This window comes from Mobula birostris, chromosome 8, assembly GCF_030028105.1.
Source record: "Mobula birostris isolate sMobBir1 chromosome 8, sMobBir1.hap1, whole genome shotgun sequence".
In the NCBI taxonomy this organism is placed as follows: Eukaryota; Metazoa; Chordata; class Chondrichthyes; order Myliobatiformes; family Myliobatidae; genus Mobula; species Mobula birostris.
Window position 1 is genome coordinate 161970691 of NC_092377.1, and position 23439 is coordinate 161994129.

General features: G+C 42.0%; 1 protein-coding gene across 1 annotated transcript; it reads right to left on the bottom strand.

Moving 5' to 3' along the window:
- Positions 1–507: 507 nt before the first annotated feature.
- LOC140202344 (interleukin-1 beta-like) lies at positions 508–5313 on the bottom strand. The gene is made up of 6 exons (XM_072267255.1): positions 5201–5313; positions 4332–4398; positions 3760–4024; positions 2910–3074; positions 2304–2437; positions 508–1294 (listed from the first exon to the last, which is right to left on the bottom strand). The coding sequence occupies exons 1-6, from the start codon at positions 5254–5256 to the stop codon at positions 1082–1084; spliced, it is 900 nt and encodes a 299-aa protein (XP_072123356.1). The 5' UTR covers positions 5257–5313; the 3' UTR covers positions 508–1081.
- Between the last annotated feature and the right edge of the window lie 18126 nt (positions 5314–23439).

Consider the following 23439-nt stretch of genomic DNA (forward strand, 5'->3'; position numbering starts at 1 on the left):
CCCACCAGATCAGAGGTCCATGTGGGCAGGAGGTTTGAAGGTCGGTGATCTTTGAGATACAGCAAGGCCAGAGTTAAAGTCCTGAAGTCTACAGTCCCAACATCTGTGAGGCAGGCGCTTGAGGCCTGAATTCGGGGTCCTGTCATCAGCATCCAGAGTACAAAGCTTTTGTTTGAGGTACCATCATTGACAAATCATGGGATTGATACTGATGATCAAAGCCTGAAAGTCTGGAGGACTGTGTGCGAGTGTGTGCAAGGGAGGGAAGGAAGTGGCTTGTGGGCATGCTATGTTTGTGCTGGAATGTATGGTGACACCTGGGGGCTGCCCAGCTTGTCATTAAGTGTGATTTGGTGTGTTGGCGCTTAATGAATACCACGTATTTTAATTTACATACAATAAATCAGTCTGAATCTGAGAATATTAAGGTAATATGAAAAATGAAGAGGGGAACTTGTTATTTGAAAATAATATATTTAATCAATCAATGAGAAGGTTTCTCCTCCAGTACAACAATAATTTAAATAATAACAATAAATATAGAAATATCATAATTCTGAATTCCAAAACTCAGCACACTTTTTTCACCAATAAATAACTCCAAATGATAAAACTTAAATGCAAGCAAATATATAATCAACAAACAAGGTTTCTCCTCCAGTACAGCAATAATTTAAATAATAACAATAAATATAGAAATATCATAATTCTGAATTCCAAAACTCAGCACACTTTTTTCACCAATAAATAACTCCAAATGATAAAACTTAAATGCAAGCAAATATATAATCAACAAACAAGGTTTCTCCTCCAGTACAGCAATAATTTAAATAATAACAATAAATATAGAAATATCATAATTTTGAGTTCCAAAACTCAGCATACCTTTTTCACCAATAAATAACTCCAAATGATAAAACATAAGAGCAAGCAAATATTGCTGCCTATACATCTCAATAATTTGAAGACAGTTCTATCAACTATTAATCATATAAGAGATTCCCTGTACTTAGTACATACATACGCACTAAACCAACAATTTCTGATTTGAGTTCTGAACAGTACAGAGACTTAAAATGCCTCATTGAGCTGTGAAGATAGTGATTCTCTTGCGGTGTTCCTTCACGTCCATTTCAACCGGCTGCCTGTTCTTGTGGGATGTGCTGATGTACCACCCACGGTACAGAGCCGATTCAAACTCAAAGTAATGGCCTGCACCTAAAACCTTCTTGAAGAACACGAAGCGAAGCAGGTCAGTGGCACTACTGATATTTTGCAAATTCTGATCCCATTTCTGAGCAAAGAAATGACAGAAACAAAGTTAAGTACAGTTACATTTTAAATGACAAAACTGTAAATGATATTACTCAGGACAGGTTGGCTTCCACATAGCAGATGTCTGAGCATGTGTTGCTGGGATGGGATTTGTGCCAGCTGCATGTTTGTAAAGACAGTCCTAACCTTGCCAACCCTTTCAGCAGTCAAAGTGTTCATGAGGAGTTCCAGTCTGGAGAGCAATGGTATGCTTTGCTCTGTTTGAACTTCTCATGGCTTAATTATCTATAATCCATAAATTGCTAACAATTCAGTTTTGAAACTGTTCTGAGTTGGCTGACCTGAATTGGGGAGGGACGTAGATCTCAATATTCCAGGATTGGGGACAAAAGTACAGAGTACTGACCACTGACCTCACAGATTAGGATATTAAGTGAGGATTTAGTTGTGAAATCACTCTCCAGTCAAGAACTTTCAGTTTCAATGATCAGATCTGTAGAAAATGTCTTTTTTTCCATTTAGAGAGAGAGAGAGCTTTCAGTCTATCTTCTCAATGCTAGCTTTTGATTGTGCCATTTTACCCATTTTTCCAAAAATTTATTCTTTGTTCTGTTCCTTGCCATCAATTCACTTTGATTTTCCTGCTATCCAGTAACACCCTGGGTAACATGCAGGGGACAATTAATCTGCACATCTTTGGGATATGGAGGAAATTGGAGCACCTGGAGCAAGCACACATCCAAACTGGAGAATGGCCAGTACCCTGGAAAGGAAATTCTTCAGGAAGAATTTAGATATGGTGAAAGGTGTTGGAAGGTTTCTCCCTGCAGTTATGGAACCTTAAAAAATGCTGGATATAGGCTAACCAAGCTATTGTAAGGGAGACATTTCGAAAAGTGGATCAAATTCTGTCACATGCGATTTGCAGAAGGCTCAAGGAAAAGGTGGAAGCAGAGGCAGATTCTCCAGACAACAATACATGGGACTGTGTACCAGTTAGTTAACCACATGCATACATGATTTCTTACCTCCACCCGCATCCTGGGATTGTCCGGTGGCCCTGAGCACGAGAGGAACATATTCTGATTGTTTATTCCCAGAACAACTGGCAAGTGATTTACTTCACTGGCAGTTGCCTTGTAGTACCTCACATTCAGCATTACTGTCAACCAAAGGAGGGATATTTTAGCACAGTCATCAAAACACATATATGCTCATATCAATAAAAGTGCTGCAATTTGGTAGCTACTTTATCTGGAGTTATAACCAAGCCATTCATTGGATCTAAGTTAACCATGGAAACAACTGGAGCATGACACATTGGTGCAAGACAGAACTATTCGGACTCCCATTCCTACCCATAATTCATTCGTAACTTTGCTTAGCTCTATATTCCTATTTCAGCTGGAGAAGCATGCTGATAACAAGGTTTAGTAAAATGTCACAGCCTGAAGGCAGCACATGTTTAGGGAGTTAAAGGTATGAAAGGGACATGTGAAAAGCAATTGAAGCCATTTCCTCTTCTGTGCGATGTTCTATCCCATTCGTCATAACACCTTGAAGATTTAGATACTTCTGCCAATCTTTCCATATTTTAAGTACAACAGAAAAGTGGGAGCATAAAGTTTACCCACCTTCGTCTGATGGCTGCTGCAAGAACATGGCCAGGAGCTGGAGATTCTCTGATAACTTCAGGCATTTGTCTTGTTCATCCCTCACTTGCTGACACTCAGTCTTCATGAACCTGTAGGAGCTGGGCACCACTTCAGCATCTTCATAGTTGGTGTAAGTGATGGCTTCTGTTGGCACAAATAAGATTAAGTTATTGATCATGGTATATTAACAGAGATTAAACATAAATGAAATCCCTGACCCAACTATTTCTTTACTATTCCTGGGCATTGTCAGTGTTGGCAATTCTGAGTGTATTGATTTGTTGTGGTTATTCTGTTAAATGTAGAACATTGCAGCACCATATAGGCCCTTCAGCCCATGAAATTGTGATGTCCTTTTAACCTATTCTAAGATCAATCCAACCCTTCTCTCCTGCAAAACTCTGCATTTTTTAATATATCATTCATGCCTATCTTAGATGTTCTTAAATGGTCCTAGTCTATCTGCCTCTGCCACACACTTGGCAGTGTGTTCCACGTACCCACCACTCTTTTATAAAGAGCTTACCTCTGACATTCCTCCTGTACTTCTCTCTGATCACCTTAAGATTATGCTACCTTGTATTAGCCTTTTCTGCCCTGGGAAAAGTTTCTAGCCACCCACTGTCTATTGTATCATCTTATGCACCTCTATCAGGTCACCTCTCATTCTTTGTCTCATGACAGTGAATGAGCAAAAGTGAAGGCTCAGTGTCAACAGAACCACTGGGATCAGGAGCAGATTGCAGGCCTTCACATTGGAACCACTGCTTCCAATTGTAACTAATCACGACAGACAGAGTAACAATACTGAAAGGAAAGATTAGCTCACCTTCTACAAGCGCATTGAAATTTCCAAGCAAGTCAGCATCTTCAAAGCAAGTACTTTCACAGCCCCAGCTGTCTGTGCATGGCTGCTGCAACTTCTTCTTGAATCTTTCAACAGCAAGGGCCAACATGATGGCTTTCTCCAGTGTCAGCTTTGCAGAGCCAGTCGTGCTAATGGACGAGGACCTCCCTGTGATCTTCAAGTGGTAACTGTCTGAATGGCGACGTGCAGTGCTCAGCCCCATTGGTGACGTTTTTTGAAACGGACTCTGCATAATGAGAAACCACCAATAAATCCCCCAATTCAGCTATCACAATAATTTTAGAGCGGCTGATAGCTAGGGTACGGAACAATTGATAAGCAGGGAGAAGTCTATCCTAGGATTCGTGGGATAAACATCAGACAGTGTGTAAGACTTGAAACCTCACAAATAAAAATTAATTCTGACATCGTGCTTTTCTGTTGTGATTTTGATACCTCATGGCAATTAAATATTTATTGATTCAAACTTGCAATAATTTTAACAAAAATATCTTCCCCGAAATCTGTTCTGGTATCATCTTGATAATTCTTACCTTGACCCGGACACAGGAAGTAGGAGATGATATATGACAATCACTGTTGTGCCGGTAACTTAAGGATCTGCAGATGAAAGAATTGTCTCGGTCAGTTTATATGGAAAAAGATAAAACCACCTTTAGTAAATTATCAACCGCACAAGAAAATCGCAAACACAAGAGATTATGCAGATGCTGGAAATCCAGAGCAACACACACAAAATTCTGGAGGAACTCAGCAGCTCAGGGAGCATCACCTAGCCTTCCTTTGGCATCTTCCCCCTTTCTTTCCAGTCCTGAAGAAGAGTCTTGACTCATAACGTCAACTATTTATTTAATTTCATACATGAAAATCTCAAAGTTACTGAAATTGTCAGTTATGTGTTGCTATGAATCCTAGGTAGTGGAAGTGGGGCCAGTCAGATATAACCCTACTCCACACCCACTTGTCTGCAGCAGGCTTTCACACACTTACAAAATCATATTTCTGGGCTCAGGCAGGATGCACTGACCTTTCTTTGTAAATTAGAAAAATTATTCTAAGAAAACCTTACAGACTATGAATATTGCTGCAGTTAACAAATCTGATAATAAGCAACAGGCAAGTTTAATTATTAATATCGTATGGCAGACAGATAACCAATGTTATATTTCCCTTTCACTCTAAAGTACTGCACTGATGATTAAGGCTGGGCAATTTCTCCAACCTGTATTCTCATTCTTTATGATAAGAATTTCATTCTTTCGGTTTGGTTTGAGCTCTGGTCAGACATATTTATTAGATGCAAATATATACACTATTCAAAATGGGGCACCAGTGTGATTGCATAGGTACTGTAAGTTTTAAATGCTAAATAAAATTACAGTAGACAAAACCGTGGGCTTACCTTAGAGATTCACTCTCAGCAATTGGGATTTTTACTGATCCAGTCTCGGTCCTCATAATGGCGAAGCTCTCTGAAGTTGTATCTGACCGTCTCAGATTGTCAGGATATTTCTGTGTGAGTTTCTAAAGTTGCTCTGCTGACGAACAGCCTTTGTTCCTTATTTAAAGCTCACTGAACTCACATGCTCCTCCTCTCGGGTGTGCCACTGTGTTTGGAAATTTTACAATTGCAGTCTTGTTTGGTGAATTATCTGCCCACTTCCTCATCTTGCAGATCTTCCCAAAATTAAGCTCTGGTGGCATACAAGAGAAAATCTGTAGATGCTGGAAATCCAAGCCACTCACACAAAATGCTGGAGGAAGTCAATAGGCCAGGCAGCATCCATGGAAAAGAGTACAAACACTTGCTGAAGGTTCTCAGCCTGAAATGTCGACTGTCCACAACCCTAGCTGTATGTCTTTGGAATGTGAGAGGAAACTAGATACCCAGTGGAAACCCACGCGTTCACGAAGAGAACATACAAACTACTTATAGTCATTAGCAAGAACAAAATTTTCTCCTGTGCACCGATCTGGCGAGCATTTAATCATCCTTTCCAGAACTCCAGTTAGTGGAGCATTCTATTTTGTGTTTACAGACTATCTCAAAGCCAAAGTCTGCAGATCAATAAATCAAGAATTTATTCATTGTAATTGTGCATAGTGGAATTGATGCTTCATGAGGTGGAAACACAATCAGATCAAAGTCACTGCTATTGTGATCAAAAATGGAGATTAAGTATTAAATGGTCTGAGGAGGCTATTCAATGGATATTCCCATCCTCAAAGATGGTATGCCCAAGCATTCATAATTACCATCAGACTTTAGTACCAAGACAGCAATCAATCTCAGCCTCTTCCTAAAGTCTGAAGCACAACTGAAACTAATCATCAGTCACTTTAAAGAGTTGAATTCCAGGAGTATTGCCCCTTGATATCGTCAAAAGTCGTCAAATAGTAGATTGGTCTGTAAAATAAAGCCCATGCTCTTAAAGGGAGAGAGGGAAATTAAATCCAAAATTTGTTAAATGGCAGGACACAAAGATAAAGATTGCTGAGTGTGATTGGAATTTGTGATGTTCACTGTAGGGATCTACAGGGTTCAGAACACATTGCTTTGCTTTTTACAATATACATGGTTTAAGTAGTAGGCATGATCAATTAATTTGCAGATGATAGAAAAATTGATTTCTAGAGGAAAGGTTTATACTGCAACAAGATGTAGATGGTCTGGTCAGCTGGTCAGAAAAGTGGAAACAGAATTTTATCCATGAAAGTATTTAATCAAGGTTTCTTTGGATCCAAAAGCGTTGTCTAGAAGGATGGTGGAAGTAAATTCAATAACAAAACTTTCAATCAAAAATTTGATAAAATCTTGAAGGAAAATATGCAAATATGCAGGGTTATGGTGAAGGAACAGTCAAATGTGACTACCATAACATTCTTTCATCTGGATGAAACCTCAAATGATGTCATATAATTCCTTTTCCTTCCCTTCCCTATAGCCTAACTCTGAAAATAAAACAAAAGAATGGATGTGCAGGTTAACAGAAGGTGGAGCTAAACTGTTGAGTCAAATATGTTAGCATATAATATTCCCTCAGCTGCCCATTCACGTTTTCAAAGCCCAGAAAGGTATCACTTTCTAACGGATGTGATTCCGTCTTCACTAACACAAGCAAATGTCCACACCCATTTCTTCTTTCAAAGTCAGTTAACACAAAGGGATCAGTATCGATCATCACCTTTGGACTTAGTCCCAGTACTTGCATGCCAAACTTTCATCATAGGTGTTTTTTATGTGAGACAAAACTGAGCAACATAAGCCACTGTCATCTTGAGGGAAAGGTTCAGGAAATTGTAATACGTCAGTTCACTAAGGTCAGTAACTGCATTCACAAGAAACATTCTAGCTCTCAATGCATACCAGAATGCCTATGGTCAATTGTACTCTATATACAGGTTAATGATAACAGATGAGGAGTGTTTGATGGCTGAAGCATTCGGTGTGCAGTACTGTGCAAAAGTCTAAAGCACATATTATATATGTGAGTTTGTAAATTTGGTGGGAGCAAAAAATGTTTGGAATGTTGAGGGTGCAGTGCCACAGGAGGGGTGTGGGACAGGTGGCAGAGGCGGTGTGCCAGGAGCAGGGTGGGGGGTGATGCAGGTGCAGAAACATGCCCAGCCCTGAGTCACCAGTCAACGTCATTTGATTCCAAACAATTGGTTTATTGATCATTATAGAATGTGTCTCTGGTGCCTCTTGCTCTTGCTCCCCTCCCTTCCCCTTTTCCTAACCATAATTCCCCTCTCTCCACCCCCTTCCCACGCTCAGTCCACAGTAGAGACCTATATCAGAATCAGGTTTATCACCACTCATATGTCATGAATTTTTTTTTTTTGTGGCAGCAGTACAGTGCACTACATAAAATTACCACATTACTGTGCATAAGTCTTAGGCACCTGAGCTTCATACATGTGCGTAAGACTTTTGCACAGAGCTGTACTCGCTGGAGTTCAGAAGAATGAAGTGAGATCTCATTGAAACCTATTGAATATTGAAAAGCATAGATGGACTAGATGTGGAGAGGATGTATTCTACAGTGGGGGAGCCTAGGATCAGAAGGCAAAGCCTCAGAATACAAGGACATTTGGAACAGAGTTGAGGGGGAATTTCTTTAGCCAGAGGATGGTGAATCTGTGGAATTCATTGCCACAGATGGCTGTGGAGGCCACATCATTGGGTATATTTATACCAGAGGTTGATAGATTCTTGATTTGTAAGGGCATCAAAGGTTACGGGGAGAAGGCAGGAAAATGTGATTGATAAGGATAATATATCAGCCATAGTGGAGTGGTAGAGCTGACTCAATGGGCTGAATGGCCTAATTCTGTTTCTATCTATGTCTTATGGCCAACTGTCATCCTTCCTTGGAAAGACTGGTGCACCTTGAGTGGGAACAGAAGCCTCTTAAAATTTTTTCTCTTTCTAATCTGCTATCCTGTTGAGATTAATGTACTCAGCACAGACGGGACGGCTCTGCATAAGGTAGTAAGTAGCATGCTGTCTTTATCAACTATGTCATCAGGGAAACCAACCCTGGAATATATGAGAAGATCAATTTTTAATTACACACCAGTCAATCAGAACATTGCCAGTCCTTCACCATGCTTGGCATATTATTTATCTCTGCCACACTACCTGCATGAGCCTCCAGAGAAACCACAAGACGTCTGGAGCGTTCTTATAAAGCCTATATGGTACTCCATTCAGCCCAGGAGCAGATGTCACTCTTCCCCATCGGACTGCTTTCTCCACTTCTCTCCATTTTGTCGGGTCAAAATCCAGGTGGTAGGTTGTGGGGGTGGGGGTCTGAATTGGCGGGATGTCGGATGAAATGATCATACGTTCCTGCCTTTTCTATTGGTGTAAATCTTTTCCAGGTGCTCTTCCAGTTCTTGCTTTGATGTTTTCAAAGTTCCACTTGTTTCCGGTGTGAAGAGAACTTCAATGAACTTAAAAGGTTCTTTGTAGAACTGTGTTCTTGTTTGTTCTTTCTTTCTGTACAGGTTCCTTAGGTTCTGAGCTCTTTGCAACTTTGTCAGCTGGCTCTTGGTGTCCACTTGGAGTTGGTTGAGCCCTTCCCTTTCACTATCTGGGGCTTTCTTCCACTGTTTCCTTAGCTGTCTCCTTTCTTGAACCAGTTGTTTAACCTCTTGTTGTCTCCTGGTCTTTATTGGTGTCAACGATGTTTTTCCAGTCTTCCTTGTGCTGACTCCAAGCTGCTGTTCCCCACAGCAGTAGATGATATCTCCCATTTCATTCAACTTCTTGCTGTTCACTTTAATTGCTCCAAAATTTTCATCAAGTTGTTGATGGGTTACTACTCTTTCTTATCAGCAGTTTTGGGTCACCACGAGCGGTTTATGCCCTGTAATCTTTCTCTGTTTAGGAGGTGTTGGTGGTTGGGTGGTTCCCTCAGCTGGGATTTCTCTGCTAACCTCAGTGTCAGGGGTGCTAGTGCTCTGCAAACTTTGGTTTGTGTCCAGTCACTGCGCTTCACTTGACTTAGTTGATTGATTTTGCAAGAAGTACTGGTCAATGTGAGGTCCCTGTCCCTGCTCCCTCAAGCACCCTTTGCTCCCTTAATGGAACTTCAACCCCTTTTCTTATGTTACTTTCTCCCACCCACAGATGCAGTCTCAACACTTGTGTCCCACTATTGCTGCTGGTGTTTTGGTGGTCTCTTGTGCAGTGCTAAAGCAGCATTGAGGACTGCTGCCATGGGTAGCTAGTCCATGACAGCCCCATTGGGGTCGATTCCCTCCTGTCAGCTGTCTTCCCATGCTGTCACAAAGTGTTTCCCTTGTCGTCAGCTGCCCTGACAGGTCCAGTTAATCAAAATCAAGACACACAGGATAAGATGCTAATGCCTCTCATGCCAGTGGGTCGTGAGCACTTGCTCAATACTGCCTTGATGTTGGGAGTTGCACAGAGCAACACACAGAGGTTTTTAAGTGGGCATCCTCCTTCTTCGATGTTTCTTCGATTAGCCACTAGATCTCCAGAGGGCTCGACAATGACTTCCAGTGTGTCAGATTCACCCCCTGTTGTGTCTTCCCACTCTCTTGATGCTATCCTGGAGCCCAGGAGAGGTCTTTTCTCTTGATCCAAAGCCAGTGACTGCTTTTTTCCACCACCTCTCGTGAGTCTGTTGGATTGCTGTCGAGTTTGACCATGGATCCTTAGCTCCTTCAGCAATTCGATGGTGGATGTGGCTATAAATCCCCTACAACCCACTTCCACGGGACAAACTTTGGTTTTCCAGCCCGTCGCTGAGCTTCAGCTGCTAGATCTGCATAGCGTAGCCTCTTCTGCTCATATGCTTCAGCCACTGAGTCCTCCCACGGGGCTGTGAGTTCCGTGATGTAGACCATCTGTGGTGAATTGGACCAGAGAACCAAGTCTAGACTAAGGTTAGTGGCAGCAATGTCCGGTGGAAAAGTGAGTTGTTTTTTGACATCCACCAGCATTTTCCAGTCACTGGCCATGTTAGTCTGTCTTGTTTCTGGCTAAGGAGGGAGATTAGTTGGTTTTTCTCTCCCTCCCAGACGAATGCTGTTGACGTCAGAGCATTAGTCGTTCTAGGGGGCAAGGAGTTGGTTGCTACCCTCTTGGTCTTGATTGCCGCTGTCAGACTCTTTAAGACTTGGTTGTGACACCATGTTTATCTACCTTGTGTGAGGCTGGTTTTGCAGCTTGCCAGGATATGCTTGAGGGTTGCTGGAATTAGGCACAGGGAACATGTTGGGTCCTCACCAAACCGCTGGTGGAGGTTTTATTGAGAGGGAAGCACATCATATGTAGCTCTGAGGAGAAAGCTAAGTCTGCCTGCTTCCATCTCCCATATGACCTTCCAGCTGATTTTCCTCTTCTCAGTGCTTTCCCACCACATCCTTTGCCCCTGCTTTGCCAAGGAGACAGCCTTTGCACTTCTATCTGACTCTTCTTGTTGCTGCACTTCCTCAACAACCAACCTTTGCCCCACTTCGCCAGCGAGACAGCCTTTGCACTTCCATCTGACTCTTCTTGTCATCGCACTTCCTCAGCAACCATCCTCCTTTGCTCTGGAATTGTGGCCTTGTGCCAGGTGAGTCTACTTGCTGCCAGACCAAAGCCACCCCTGCCCTGTTGGACTTGCCCAACATGTCTCTGTGCTTAAGGGCTGCTGTTGCTTGCTGCACTGCATCAGCTGGGGTCCATTTCCGCCCAGTTGATAAGGTCCGTGCAGCGTTACTGATGATCTTGTCATGAGAGTCTTTGAGTGTCATCAGCAGATGTACTTTAGAACACTTGAATTCCTCATTAAGGCCAGTGAAAGGTAGTTCAAGAACTCCTTTACCATAGAGACTGATGTTACTGATACACCTTGGGACACTGAGCCTCTTCTTTATGAATGACGTGATGGTTTGCTCGAGCTTCTTCGCAGTTGTTAGTGGGACCTCATAGACAGTGAGAGGCCACATCACCCGGGGTAGAAGCCCAAACTGTAAGCACCAGAGCTTCAGTTTTCTAGGCAGCAAGGTCTTGTTGAATTTGAAGTTGTACACCCTTTCCACTGCTGACCCCACGATGAGCACTGGAGTGCGTTCTCCCATCTTTGCTTCCTGAAGTCCACAGTCAATCCTTTGTTCTACCTAACGCTGACGGTATGAGAATATGCAAACTTCTAAAGGACAGCATCAGAGGTCAGGATTAAACCAGGGTGTTGGGCACTGTGCTGCCCTGTTTACGCTGAAGAAAAGTTGGCACTCAATGGCTACTTTATTATCTACACCTGTCCACTTGCTCATTAATGCAAATATCTAATCAGCCAATCATGTGCAGCAACACAATGCATAAAAGCATGCAGACATGGTCAAGAAGACCACGAACATACACTCAGTGGCCACATTATTAGGTACAGAAAGTACCTTATAAAATGGATACTGAGCTTATATGTATTAAAGGAGTTTTTAAATTTTCAATGAAGTGGCCATAAATACACACTGAACCAAAAGATGCAAGGGTACTGGAATATCCAATATGCAGATAAAACCAGTCATTTTCCCCCGGATATCATTAGTCTAAGGTAAGAAACTAACATGAAAGAATCTGACCAAAAACCTTGCTGTTTCTTAATTATGCAGAATGGATCAAGACCACGGGGATTGAAACTTCCAAGTGCTATGTGAAGGAGGAACTGAAACCAGAGCAAAATTTCAAATAAGGAAGGGGTTTTGCTTTTTGGAAATTTTTGATCACATTGTTCCAGTACAAATTACAGTATCTGTAAACTGCAGATACAGAACCTTCAGATTATCGTCCTGCTATATTATGCCACAGTACTCCTACACACACAACACTTCCTCATTTGTTTATAGTTTGGCTTTCTTGCATTGGTTTTCTATGGTCTTGGGTCCACAATTTCCCTGTTACTTATCTTGAGCTGCTAGATCATCATGGTCTATGTTTACAGTTGACTGAAATCAAAGTAGTTTGCCATGTGTAAGGAAAAGAGACTTAGAAACAAGGAGATGAGGATCTTACTACACCCCAGTGCATTTTACTTCATCGATACTCCTCTGATTACTATTTATTGATTTACCACGCACTGTTCGCTGCTCTTTACAGCCTTAACAAACATTGTTGATTTGTTTGTTCTTGGAGTTTTACGTGTACTATTTGCCAGGATAATTATAGTTCTGCTTTATGTTTTATATGTTTGATAGGAGCTGTTATGTATTCAGGAACTTGTTTCGAGAAGCTGTAGTATTGTCGAGAAAGGTGGTTTAAAAAGATCTCAAACTGATACTGTGATTTAAATACCGGGCCAGGTGGATTGAAAGGCAGGGTGTCAGAACCAGAGGCAAGGGTTCTGCTCGCTGCTCCACGATGTTTATTCCACTATGCGCCAAACTGAGGCTGAGGCTGTGGCCTGCTCTGGGCTTCGTGTCTGAGTACTCACTTACGCTCAAAATGCTATTTGCTTACTTTTATTGTTTGCATGATTTGTGATTTCCCCCTCTATACATTGGGTGTTTGCTAGTCTACTTTTTATGGATTCTTTTGGGTTTCTTTGTTTTGTGGCTGCATGTAGGAAGATGAATCTCAAGACTGTATAATGTATACATACTTTGACAATAAATGTACTTTGAACTTTGATATTCTCAATCATAATTGATTTGCTTTTTATGTAGCTAGTGTCAGACGAGACTGCTTACAAAATGGATACATATTGATGAAGGCTGGTACTGATTAAGGCTAGCTGAAATCTGTTAAAAACGAGGCTGAACTGGGAAAAGGCCTGTCAGAAGCTATGCAACTGAGGATGATTTGGGGAAAGTGTGTAAGTTGTGGAACCAGGAAAAACATGGATCACAACTGCACTCAGTGGCCACTTTATCAGGTATCTCCAGTACCTAATAAAGTGGCTACTGAGTGTATGTTCATGGTCTTCTGCTGCTGTAGCCCATTACTTCATGGTTCAACATGTTGTGCATTCAGTGATGCTCTTCTGCACATCACTGTTGTAACGTGAGGCTATTTGAGTTACAGTCACCTGAGACGATAGGACATTGTTGTTGTTGTTGTTCCTCTCTGCGCCTTGTGGCACATCGAGCGGCACCTTGCCATTTCTTTAGCATTTGTCTGTTTTTTACGAGGCTGAGTTGCTAGCTCGACACTCAACCCAGCATGAAGGAAAAGCGTGCAAGGAGCTGGCCAGATTCAAACCTGGGACCACTGACCTAGAAGTCCAGTGTGGATGCCACTACACCAACAGTCAGCTTAGATGATAAGACATAGGAGCAGAATTAGGTCATTTAGCCCATCAAGTCTGCTCCGCCATTCCAATATGGCTGATTTATTATCTCTCTCAACCCCATTCTCCTGCTTTCTCCCCATAACCTTTGATGCCCTGACGAATCAAGAACTTATCAACCTCCACTTTAAATATACCCCTACAGTCTATGTGGCAATGAATTCCACAGGTTCACTACGTTATGGCTAAATTCCTCCTCATCTCTGTTCTAAATGGATGTCCTTCTGTGCCCTCTGGTCCTAGGCTCCCCAACTATAGGAAACATGCTCTTCATATCCACTCTATCTAGGCCTTTCAATATCAAGTAGATTTCAATGAGATCCCCCCTTATTCTTCTAAACTCTAGTGAACAGAGGCCTAGTGCCATCAAACATTCCTCATATCTTAACTCTTTCATTCCAGGAATTATTCTCATGAGCCTCCTCTGGACCCTGTCCAGTGCCGGAATACCTTTTTAAAGATAATATCATCATCATTATGTCCCATGTTGTATGATGTAGGCAATCATGGTGATCATGATTGTTTTTGGCAAATTTTTCCACGGAAATGGTTTGCCATTGCCTTCTTCTGGGTAGTGGCTTTATAAGGAAGATGACTCCAAAGATGATCAATATTCTTCAGAGATTGTCTGCCTGGCATCAGTGGTCGCATAACCAGGACTTGTGATATGCACCAGCTGCTCATACGACCATTCACTGCCTGCTCCCATGGCTTCATGTGACCTTGATTGGGGGTCCCAGAATTGCTGACGATACTCCAAGTGCGGTCTGACCAATGCCTTATAAAGCCTCAGCATTACACCCTTCCTTTTTTATTCTAGTCCTCTTGAAATGAATGTTAACATTGCATTCACCTTCCTTATCACCGACTCAACCTGCAAGTTAACCTTTAGGGAATCCTGCATGAGGACTCCAAGTCCCTTTGCACTTCTGATTTCTGAAATTTCTCCCCATTTAGAAAATAGTCTTTGCCTTTATTCCTTCCATCAAAGTGCATGACCATACACTTCCTTTCACTATTTTCCATCTGCCACTTCTTCCTAGCTGTCCAAGTCCTTCTGCAGACTCCCTGCTTCCTCAACACCACTTGCCCTTCCACCTACCTTCATATTGTCCACAAATTTTGACCACAAAGCCATCAATTCCATCATTCAGATCATTAACATATAAAATAAATAGCGGACCCAACACCGACTCTTGTGGAACATGACTAGCAAAGGTACCCTTGATTCGAACTCTTTGCCTCCTGCCAACCAGCTAATCCTCTCTTTACGCTAGTATCTTTCCTGTAATACCATGAGCTTTTATCTTGTTAAGCAGCCTCTTATATGGTACCTTATCAAAGACCTTCTGAAAATCCACATAAGCAACATCTACTGACTTTCCTTTATCTATCTTGTTTGTTATTTCCTCAAAGAATTCTAACAGATTTTCCAGGCAAAATTTCCTCTTAAGGAAACCACTGACTTCAACCTATTTTATTATGTGCTTTCAAGTACTCTAATACCTCACCCTTAATTATGGACTCCAACTGGAGGAGAAGATGGCGGCACGACAGCAGCACGCGCGGCCTCTCCAGTGAATGATATCTGTAATCTGTCAAGTAGGGTACCGCGCACAATTCTGATTTGATGGAGATAGACGTGAGAGTACGGAGGAACATCTGGAAAACTTCTGAAATGCCCGCTTCGCTGCTGCTGTTACTGTGTGGTAACCGGAATCTCCGGAACAGAAGGCCCCGAATCCTTGGTTTTGCTTGTTTCAGCGGCCAGGGTGAGGACGAAGGCACTCGGCAGAGGGTGGCTCTCAGTAGGCTGTATCGGAGGGGCTGGTTGGAGGCTCGAAGTTTTCGGACGGATGGGCTCAGTGTTGGCTGTGGTCGGCTGCTTCCAAGGTATCGGCAAGTTGACGGTGCCTGGAGGTTTATGGCAGGGAGTTTCTCCCTTTTGCCACCTGCTATCGGGGACTCGGGAGTCGATCGACTCAGGGACTTTGAGACTTTTTTTTACTGTGCCCATGGTTTGTTCTTCATCAAATTATGGTATTGCTTTGCACTGCTGTAACTATATGTTATAATTATGTGGTTCTGTCAGTGTTAGTCTTTGGTTTGTCCTGTTTTTCTGTGATACCACTCTGGAGAAACATTGTATCATTTCTTAATGCATGTATGCATTTCTAAATGACTGTGAAAGGGGACTGAGTTTTCTCATAATCTAAACTTCTCTGTCAGCATGAACCAGTCTGGCCATTGTCCTCTGACACTTCCCTTTAACAAGGCATTTTCTCCCACAGAAATGCCACTCACTGGATTTCTTTTTGTTTCTCGCTCTGTTTCTCTGTAAACTCTAGAGACTGTTGTGTGTGGAAATCCCAGTTTCTGAGATATACAAACTGTCTGGCACCAATGATGAAAGCCACTTAGATCATATTTCTTCCCCATTCCCATGCTTGGTCTGAACAGCAACTGAACCTCTTGACCGTGTCTGCATAGTTTTATCTATTGAGTTGCTGCCACGTAAGCTGATTAGATATTTGCATTAACAAGTTGGTGTTTCTAATAAAGTGGCCAATGAGTGTATATTGGGACGCTGTACTGTACATGTTATTGGAGGAGATGGGAAGATATGCTGTATCCACATAGGAATAGAAAGCCCTCCAGACATATCTATTAGGAAACAGTGAGTGTCAGGCCTGAAATGTCGACTATACCTTTTCCTAGAGATGCTGCCTGGTCTGCTGCGTTCACCAGCAACTTTGATGTGTGTTGCTTGAATTTCCAGCATCTGCACAATTCCTGTTGTTTGCGTTTTAAAAGAGGAGGCATGATCATTTTGCTGGCGGTGTACTCCTAGCCTCCCAATAGTCATTCGGAGATAGAAGAGCAGAGATGGAAACATCACAATGCGGTATTATAGTAAGGTTATAGTAGTAGGGGATTTCAGCATCCCCAATATTAACTGGGATCACTTCAGTGTAAAAGGCATACAGGGGATGGAATTTTTAAAGTGTGTCCAGAAGAGCATTTTGAACTAGTGTACTGATAATCTACCAGAGAACATAATAAGAACATAAGAGATAGAAGCAGGAGTAGGCCATCCGGCCCATTGAGCCTGCCCCGCCATTCAATAAGATCATGGCTGATCTGTCCGTAAACTCAGCTCCACCTACCTGCCTTTTCCCCATAACCTTTAATTCCATTACTATGTAAAAACCTATCTAACTGTTTCTTAAATATATTTAGTGAAGAAGCCTCAACTCCTTCCCTGGGCAGAGAATTCCACAGATTCACCACTCTCTGGGAAAAACAATTTCCCCTCACCTCCGTCCTAAATCTTCTCCCCTGAATCTTGAGGCAATGTCACCTAGTTCTATTCTCACATGGAAACAACTTTTCTATTTCTATCTTATCTATACCGTTCCAGTAGAGGAGGCACTACTGGACATAGTCTTAGTCAATGTATACAAGCAAGTGATTGAGGTGCTACTAGGAGAGAATTTTGCAGACAGTGACCTAGCTCTGTAAGTTTCAGGGTAGCCATGGAAAGGAATAAGGATAGTCTGGAAATAAAGTTCATGTACTGGTGGAAGCAGCAAATGCAAAATGCCTGAGGAACTCCGCAGGTCAGTCAGCATCTATGAAGAGGAATGAACAGTCAACGTTTCGGGCTGAGACCCTTCAGCAGGACGAAGATGGAAGAGGGAAGAAGCCAGAACAAGAAGGAGGGAGGAGCACAACTGGCAGGTGACCGGTGAAAGCAGGTGAGAGGGTAGGTGGGTGGAGGGGAATGAATTGAGGTTGGGAGGTGAAAAGGGGAAAAGTTAAAGGGCTGAAGAAGAAATCTAATAGAAGGGGACTGAAGACCATGAGAAAAAGGGAAGGAGGAGGGCACCCAAGGAAGTTAATGGACAAATGAAGAGAAGAGAAGAGAAGGGTTAAAACAGGACCCATTCCAGCTTTCCAGTCTTGATGAAGGGTCTTGGCCTAAAATGTGGACTGTTTATTCCTCTCCATAGATACTGCCTGACCTCCTGATTTGTATATTATAAAACTTTTAATTTATAAATTATAAAAATTATAAACTTTTTATAATTATATAAAGTGGAAAAGGGTGGCCAAAGTGAACATAGGTCCCTTGGAGGATGAGAAGGGGGAATTGATATTGGGTAATGGGGAAATGGCCAAGGCTTTGAATGACTTTTTTTGTGTCAATTTTCACAGTGGAGGACATGCCAAAGAGAGATGATGTGGATGCGATGGGAGGTCAGGACCTTGATACAATAGCTATTGCTGGGGAGCTAGTGCTGAGCAAACTTGTGGGCCCAAAGATAAACAAGTTCCTTGGTCCTGATAGAATGCATCCCAGGGTACTGAAGGAAATGGCAGAGTTTATTGTAGAGGCTTTGATGATAATTTACCAAAATTTTCTGGACTCTGGGCAGGTCTAGGCGGATTGGAAGAAAGCGAATGTCAGGCCTCTGTTCAAAAAAGGATGTAGGCAAAAGGCAGGTAACTATAGGCCAATTAGTTTAACATCCGTAGTTGGGAAAGTACTTGAAGCTACTACTAAAGAAGAAATAGCAAGGCATTTAGAAAGAAATGCATCTGTCATGGAGACTCAGCATGGATTCTGCAAAGGCAGGCCCTGTTTGACAGATTGCTGGAACTCTTTGAGGATATAACAAGTGTGCAGATAGAGGGGAACAGATGGATGTTAATTACTTGGATTTCCAGAAGGCATTTGATAAGGTACCACATAAAAGACATCCATAAGATAATGATGCATAGAGTTGGGGTGATGTATTAGCATGGATAGAGCATTGGTTAACTAAAAGAAAGCAGAGAGTTGGGATACATGGGTGTTTCTCTTGTTGGCAATCAGTGGTATGCTGCCGGAGTCAGTGCTGGGCCCGCAACTGTTCACAATATACATTAATGGTCTGGAAGAGGAGACCATGTGTAGTGTATCTAAGTTTGCTGATGACACTAAACTGAGTGGAAAAGCAAATTGTGCAGAGGATACGGAGAGTCTGCAAAGAGTTATAGTTAGATTAAGTGAGTGGTCATAGGTCTTGCAGTTAGAGTATAATGTTGGCAAATGCAAGGTCATCCACTTTGGAGGGAAAAATGGAAGATCAGATTATTATTTAAATGGTAAAAGATTGCAGCATGCTGCTGTGCAGAAGGATTTGGGAGTACTTGTGCATGGATTGCAAAAGGTTGGTTTGCAGATACAGTAGGTTATCAAGAAAGCAAATGGAATTTTGGCCAGAGGGATTGAATTTAAGAACAGGGAGGTTATACTGCAACTCTACAGGATACTGGTGAGGCCACATCTGGAGAACTGTGTGCAGTTCTGGTCTCCATACTTGAGGAAGGATATACTGGCTTTGGAGACGGTGCAGAGGAAGTTCACCAGGTTGATTCCAGAGATGAGGGGGTTAGACTATGAGGAGCGATTGAGTCGCCTGGGACTGTACTGACTAGAATTCAGAAGGATGAGAGGAGATCTTAAAGAAACATTTAAATTATAGAGGCAGGAAAGTTGTTTCCACTGGTAGGTGAGGCTAGAACTAAGGTACGTAACCTCAAGATTCGGGGGAGTAAGTTGAGCAGGAAGATGAGGAGGAACTGCTTTTCCCAAAGAGTGGTGAATCTGTGGAATTCTCTGCCCAATGAAGCAGTGGAGGCTACCTCAGTAAATATATTTAAGACAAGGTGGGGTATATTTTTGCATGGTCGAGGAATTAAGGGTTATGGGGAAAAGGCAGGTAGATGGAGGTGAGCCCATGGTCAGATCAGCCATGATCTTATTGAATGGCAGAGCAGGCTCAATGGGCCAGATGACCTACTCCTGCTCCTAGTTCTTATGTTTCTTATGTTCTTGTGATTTGAGTATCTTCGCTAATAAAGACCTCATCTGTACTCACGAGGAAAAAGGACATTATAGCTGGTGAATTCAGGGAGGGGGAAATTCTAAAACATGGTGTCAGTCAAAAATGAAATATTAGATGTTTTAGTTGACTTAAAGTTATAAAGAAGGGCTGGACTGGCTTGGTTTATTTTCCTTGGAGCAGAGGAACCTGAGTGGGGATCCTAATTGAAATTAACTAAAGTATGAGTAGCATAGAAAGGATAGATCATTGGAAACTTTTCCCCATGTGAGAAGCATCTAAAATTAGAGGGCAAGGATTTAGAATTAGTGTTGGAAGTTTAGAGAGGATCTAAGAAAGAATTTTTTCTATCCAGGGTGTATTTGGAATCAGGAACATGAACTGCTGGTGGTAGTAGAGGCAGGTAATGACATTTAAATATCTAGATAACTACACAAGTCACCAAGACATAAAAGGCCATGTTGGTTAATAAGATTAGTATAATATAGTAATTAATGTCAGCACAGAAGTAATGGGCAAAATAACCTCTTTCTGGGCTTTATGACTTTATGACTGATCAGTAGCAGTCTAGACCACATAAATTCCAGACAATGATCACATCCAACAAGATAGAAGTGAACAGTTACCATTATTGAAAGCCTACCATTAATATATAGGTCACTCCTAACTGGATTAGGCACATGAACATAAGGCCAGAGACAAGAAGCCAGATGATGGGTATTCTGTGATGTGACAGAAACTACTTTAAACATTTTTACCAATGGCTACAAATCAGGTGACTAGTAGAATGCCCTGCAAAAGCTCTCTTTGTTACATGCCCTCCTGACATGACAGTATTACTCTTCTTTCATCATTATTGGCACAGAATCCTACTTATCTGCCAACAGTCTGAAAATTTACGATATCATATGGTTTGCTACAGTTCAGGGAGGGGTTATAATAAATACTTGATATGCCAGTGACATCACACATTCCAAAAGTGAGAATAAAATATCATTTATCCTTCCATTTGAATTACTAGCCTCAGGCAATTCTCATTTCAACACCTTCCTCGTCACTCACCTGTAAGCAAACTCCTATAAATCTCTCGCACGAAGATGTCTTAACTAACAATCACCACACCTGTGTTCATTTGACGTTGTTGAAAAAAGTCACATATGTATTAAGTTGCAAAATACAGGGTGACTTAACTACATCCGTATGCCTAAGACTTGACTAAATTGCATCCAATGCCTTATACTTGATTCCTGCAAGACACCCACAAGCTGCAGTCTCTGTCAAATTTGTGATTTAGATTTAGTTGTTTTTTAAATTCATAAGAGACAAGAAGGGAGTCAGGGGCCAGGCTAGGGTTTAAGAATAGGGATATGGAGGATTTAGAGGTCAGGCAAAGTCTGTTCCACACTCTGTGTATGAAGGCCAGCAACTTGGACGTGTGGTGAAGAACATCCACAGTCTATGCCTCCACTCCGCACTTGAAGGCTAACAACATGTGGCAATGGGTACAAAGGACATCTGGAGTCCTGGCCTCTGCTTCGCATTTGAAGGCCAGCAACATGAAGGACTGGCAATTGCTGTGGACAAGGACCAGCAAGATTGAGGGTTGGAGGCCCACTGGATCAGTGAGCTCCTCCCAGCTCGGTGGGTCCCAGGATGCACGAGAGCCCATGACTCTCTTGGTACACAAGTTGATGAGTCTTGAGTTTGGGGCCTTGAAATCGATGAGTCCAGAGCTTGAGGTCTGAAGCTCGGGGTCCAGTAATCGCCTATTCCTGGGGTCAATACTGAAGGTTGAAGCCTGAAAATCAATCAGAAGTTGAAGCTTAGTGGCTGAAGCATTGGGTCCTCGGGTCTGAAGCCCACTGGGGAAGTTGGAGGCCTGTCGACCATGAGTCCAGTGGAAACCCAGAGGCCTGATCTGCTGTTGAAGGACTGTCATTGTGGAAGAGAGGAAGGACAGGAACTTGTTTTGCTGTTGTTTCAGTGCTTGTTGTGTTCTGCTGAACATTGTGGGCATGCTATGTTGGCACCAGAACTTACGGGTCACCCCAGCACATCTTAGGTTGTGTTGGCTATTAATACAAATGATGCATTTCACTATATGTTTAGTCATTTCTGTGATAAATAAATGAACCTGAAAGGGTTGGTGCTTGCTATCACTGCATCTTTTATTGCTGATGTTGTGACAATAGTGTGAAGAAAGTGCAATTCTTTTACTATCCTCCAACAATACACTTTCTTCTCAACCCACACTCCCTTGGATTTATGAGATGCTATGCGCACAGTTGCATAGTGGTTAGCACAACGCTTTACAGTACCAGCGACCCAAGCTTAATTCCCACTGCTGTCTGCAAGCAGTTTGTACGTTCTCCCCGCAACTGTGTGGACTTCCTCCCGATTCTCCGGTTTCCTCCCACTGTCCAAAGAAGTATGGATTGGTAGGTTAATTGGTCGTTATAAATTGTCCTGTGATTAGACTAGGGTTAGATCAGGGGTTGCTGGGCGGCACGGCTTGAAGAGCTGGAAGTGTCCATTCCCCACTGTGTGATAAAATTTTTTAAAAGTATGCACCATAACCTGTTGATGCACTAAAGTTTTACTGACATATTTCTCTTGAATTTATTGCTATTTTTGTTTTGTGACTGCTTTAACTTTGTCTGAAAATCCTATTGCATATTCTTTGACCGAATTTTAACCAAGCTATTTAAAGCAGAGGTTGCTAGGTTCTTGATTTGGAAGGGCATTAGAGGTTACATTGAGCAGACAGGAGGACGGGTTTGAGAGGAATTTTAAATCAGCCATGATGGGGTGGTAGAGCAGACTCAATGGGCCAAATGGCCTAATTCTTCTCCGATGTCTGATGGTATTTTGATTTCAATGTTCTGTTTCTTTCCTTTCATTTGTTTAAGTAACTGCCAAGGTTCACTGTTCAAGTTCAAAGAACATTTATTTTCAAAGTACATACGTGTCACCTATACTATTCTGAGATTAATTTTATTGCGGACATTCACAGTAGAACAAAGAAATACATTAAAATCAATGTAAGCGACACAAAGAGACTGACAAACAGCCCATGTGCAAAAGTGGTCAAACTGCAAATACAGTGGGGCGGCAAAACGCTTTACATTGCCAGAAACCTGGGTTCAATTCCCACCACTGTCTGTAAGGAACTTGCACGTTCTTCCCATGACTGGGTGAAAATTTTCCAGGTACTCCAGTTTCCTTCCACAGTCCAAAGGTGTACTGGTTAGTCTTAGAAGATTAATTGGTCATTGTAAATTGTCCTGTAATTAGGCTAGGGTTAAGTAAGTGGTTTGCTAAGCAGTGTGGCTCAAACGGCTGTATCTCAATCAATAAAAATGAATAAACAAATAAATAATAAATAAACAGTTAGTAAATAAAACTGACAATATGAGTTTTGAGTTGTTGAAACTGAGTCTTGATCTTTTTATTTGAAAATGAAGAAAAATTGTAGATAAAAATCTGAAATAAAGAACAGGAAGTGCTAGAAACACTCAGCAGGTCAGGTGGTGTGTGTGGAAAGATCTCTTGACCACTCTGTTCGGAAACTGGGCAAAACAGAACCAATCTGATACTGCCCTTCCTCTTTGTGCCAGTGTAACTGTCAGTGTGGCTTTAAAAAAAAAACAACTGGTCTGCACCACTTCTTCAATCTTGAAATAATTTAACCTCTTAAAAAAAAAAGATTCTGGTCAAATGAAATAAAAGACAGAAAATGCTGGAAACACTCATCAATTCAGGCAGTTATAACATTAACACATAAGCTCTTCCTCTTTCTTTGGATGCTGTCCAACCAGCCAAATGTTTCTAACATTGCCTGTTTTTCTTGCATTCACCCCCCCTTATCTGCCTGTGCCATTTTCTACATGAATCAGGTAACAATGTGTGAATTATAATCTTTGACATCCTCATTTATATTTTAG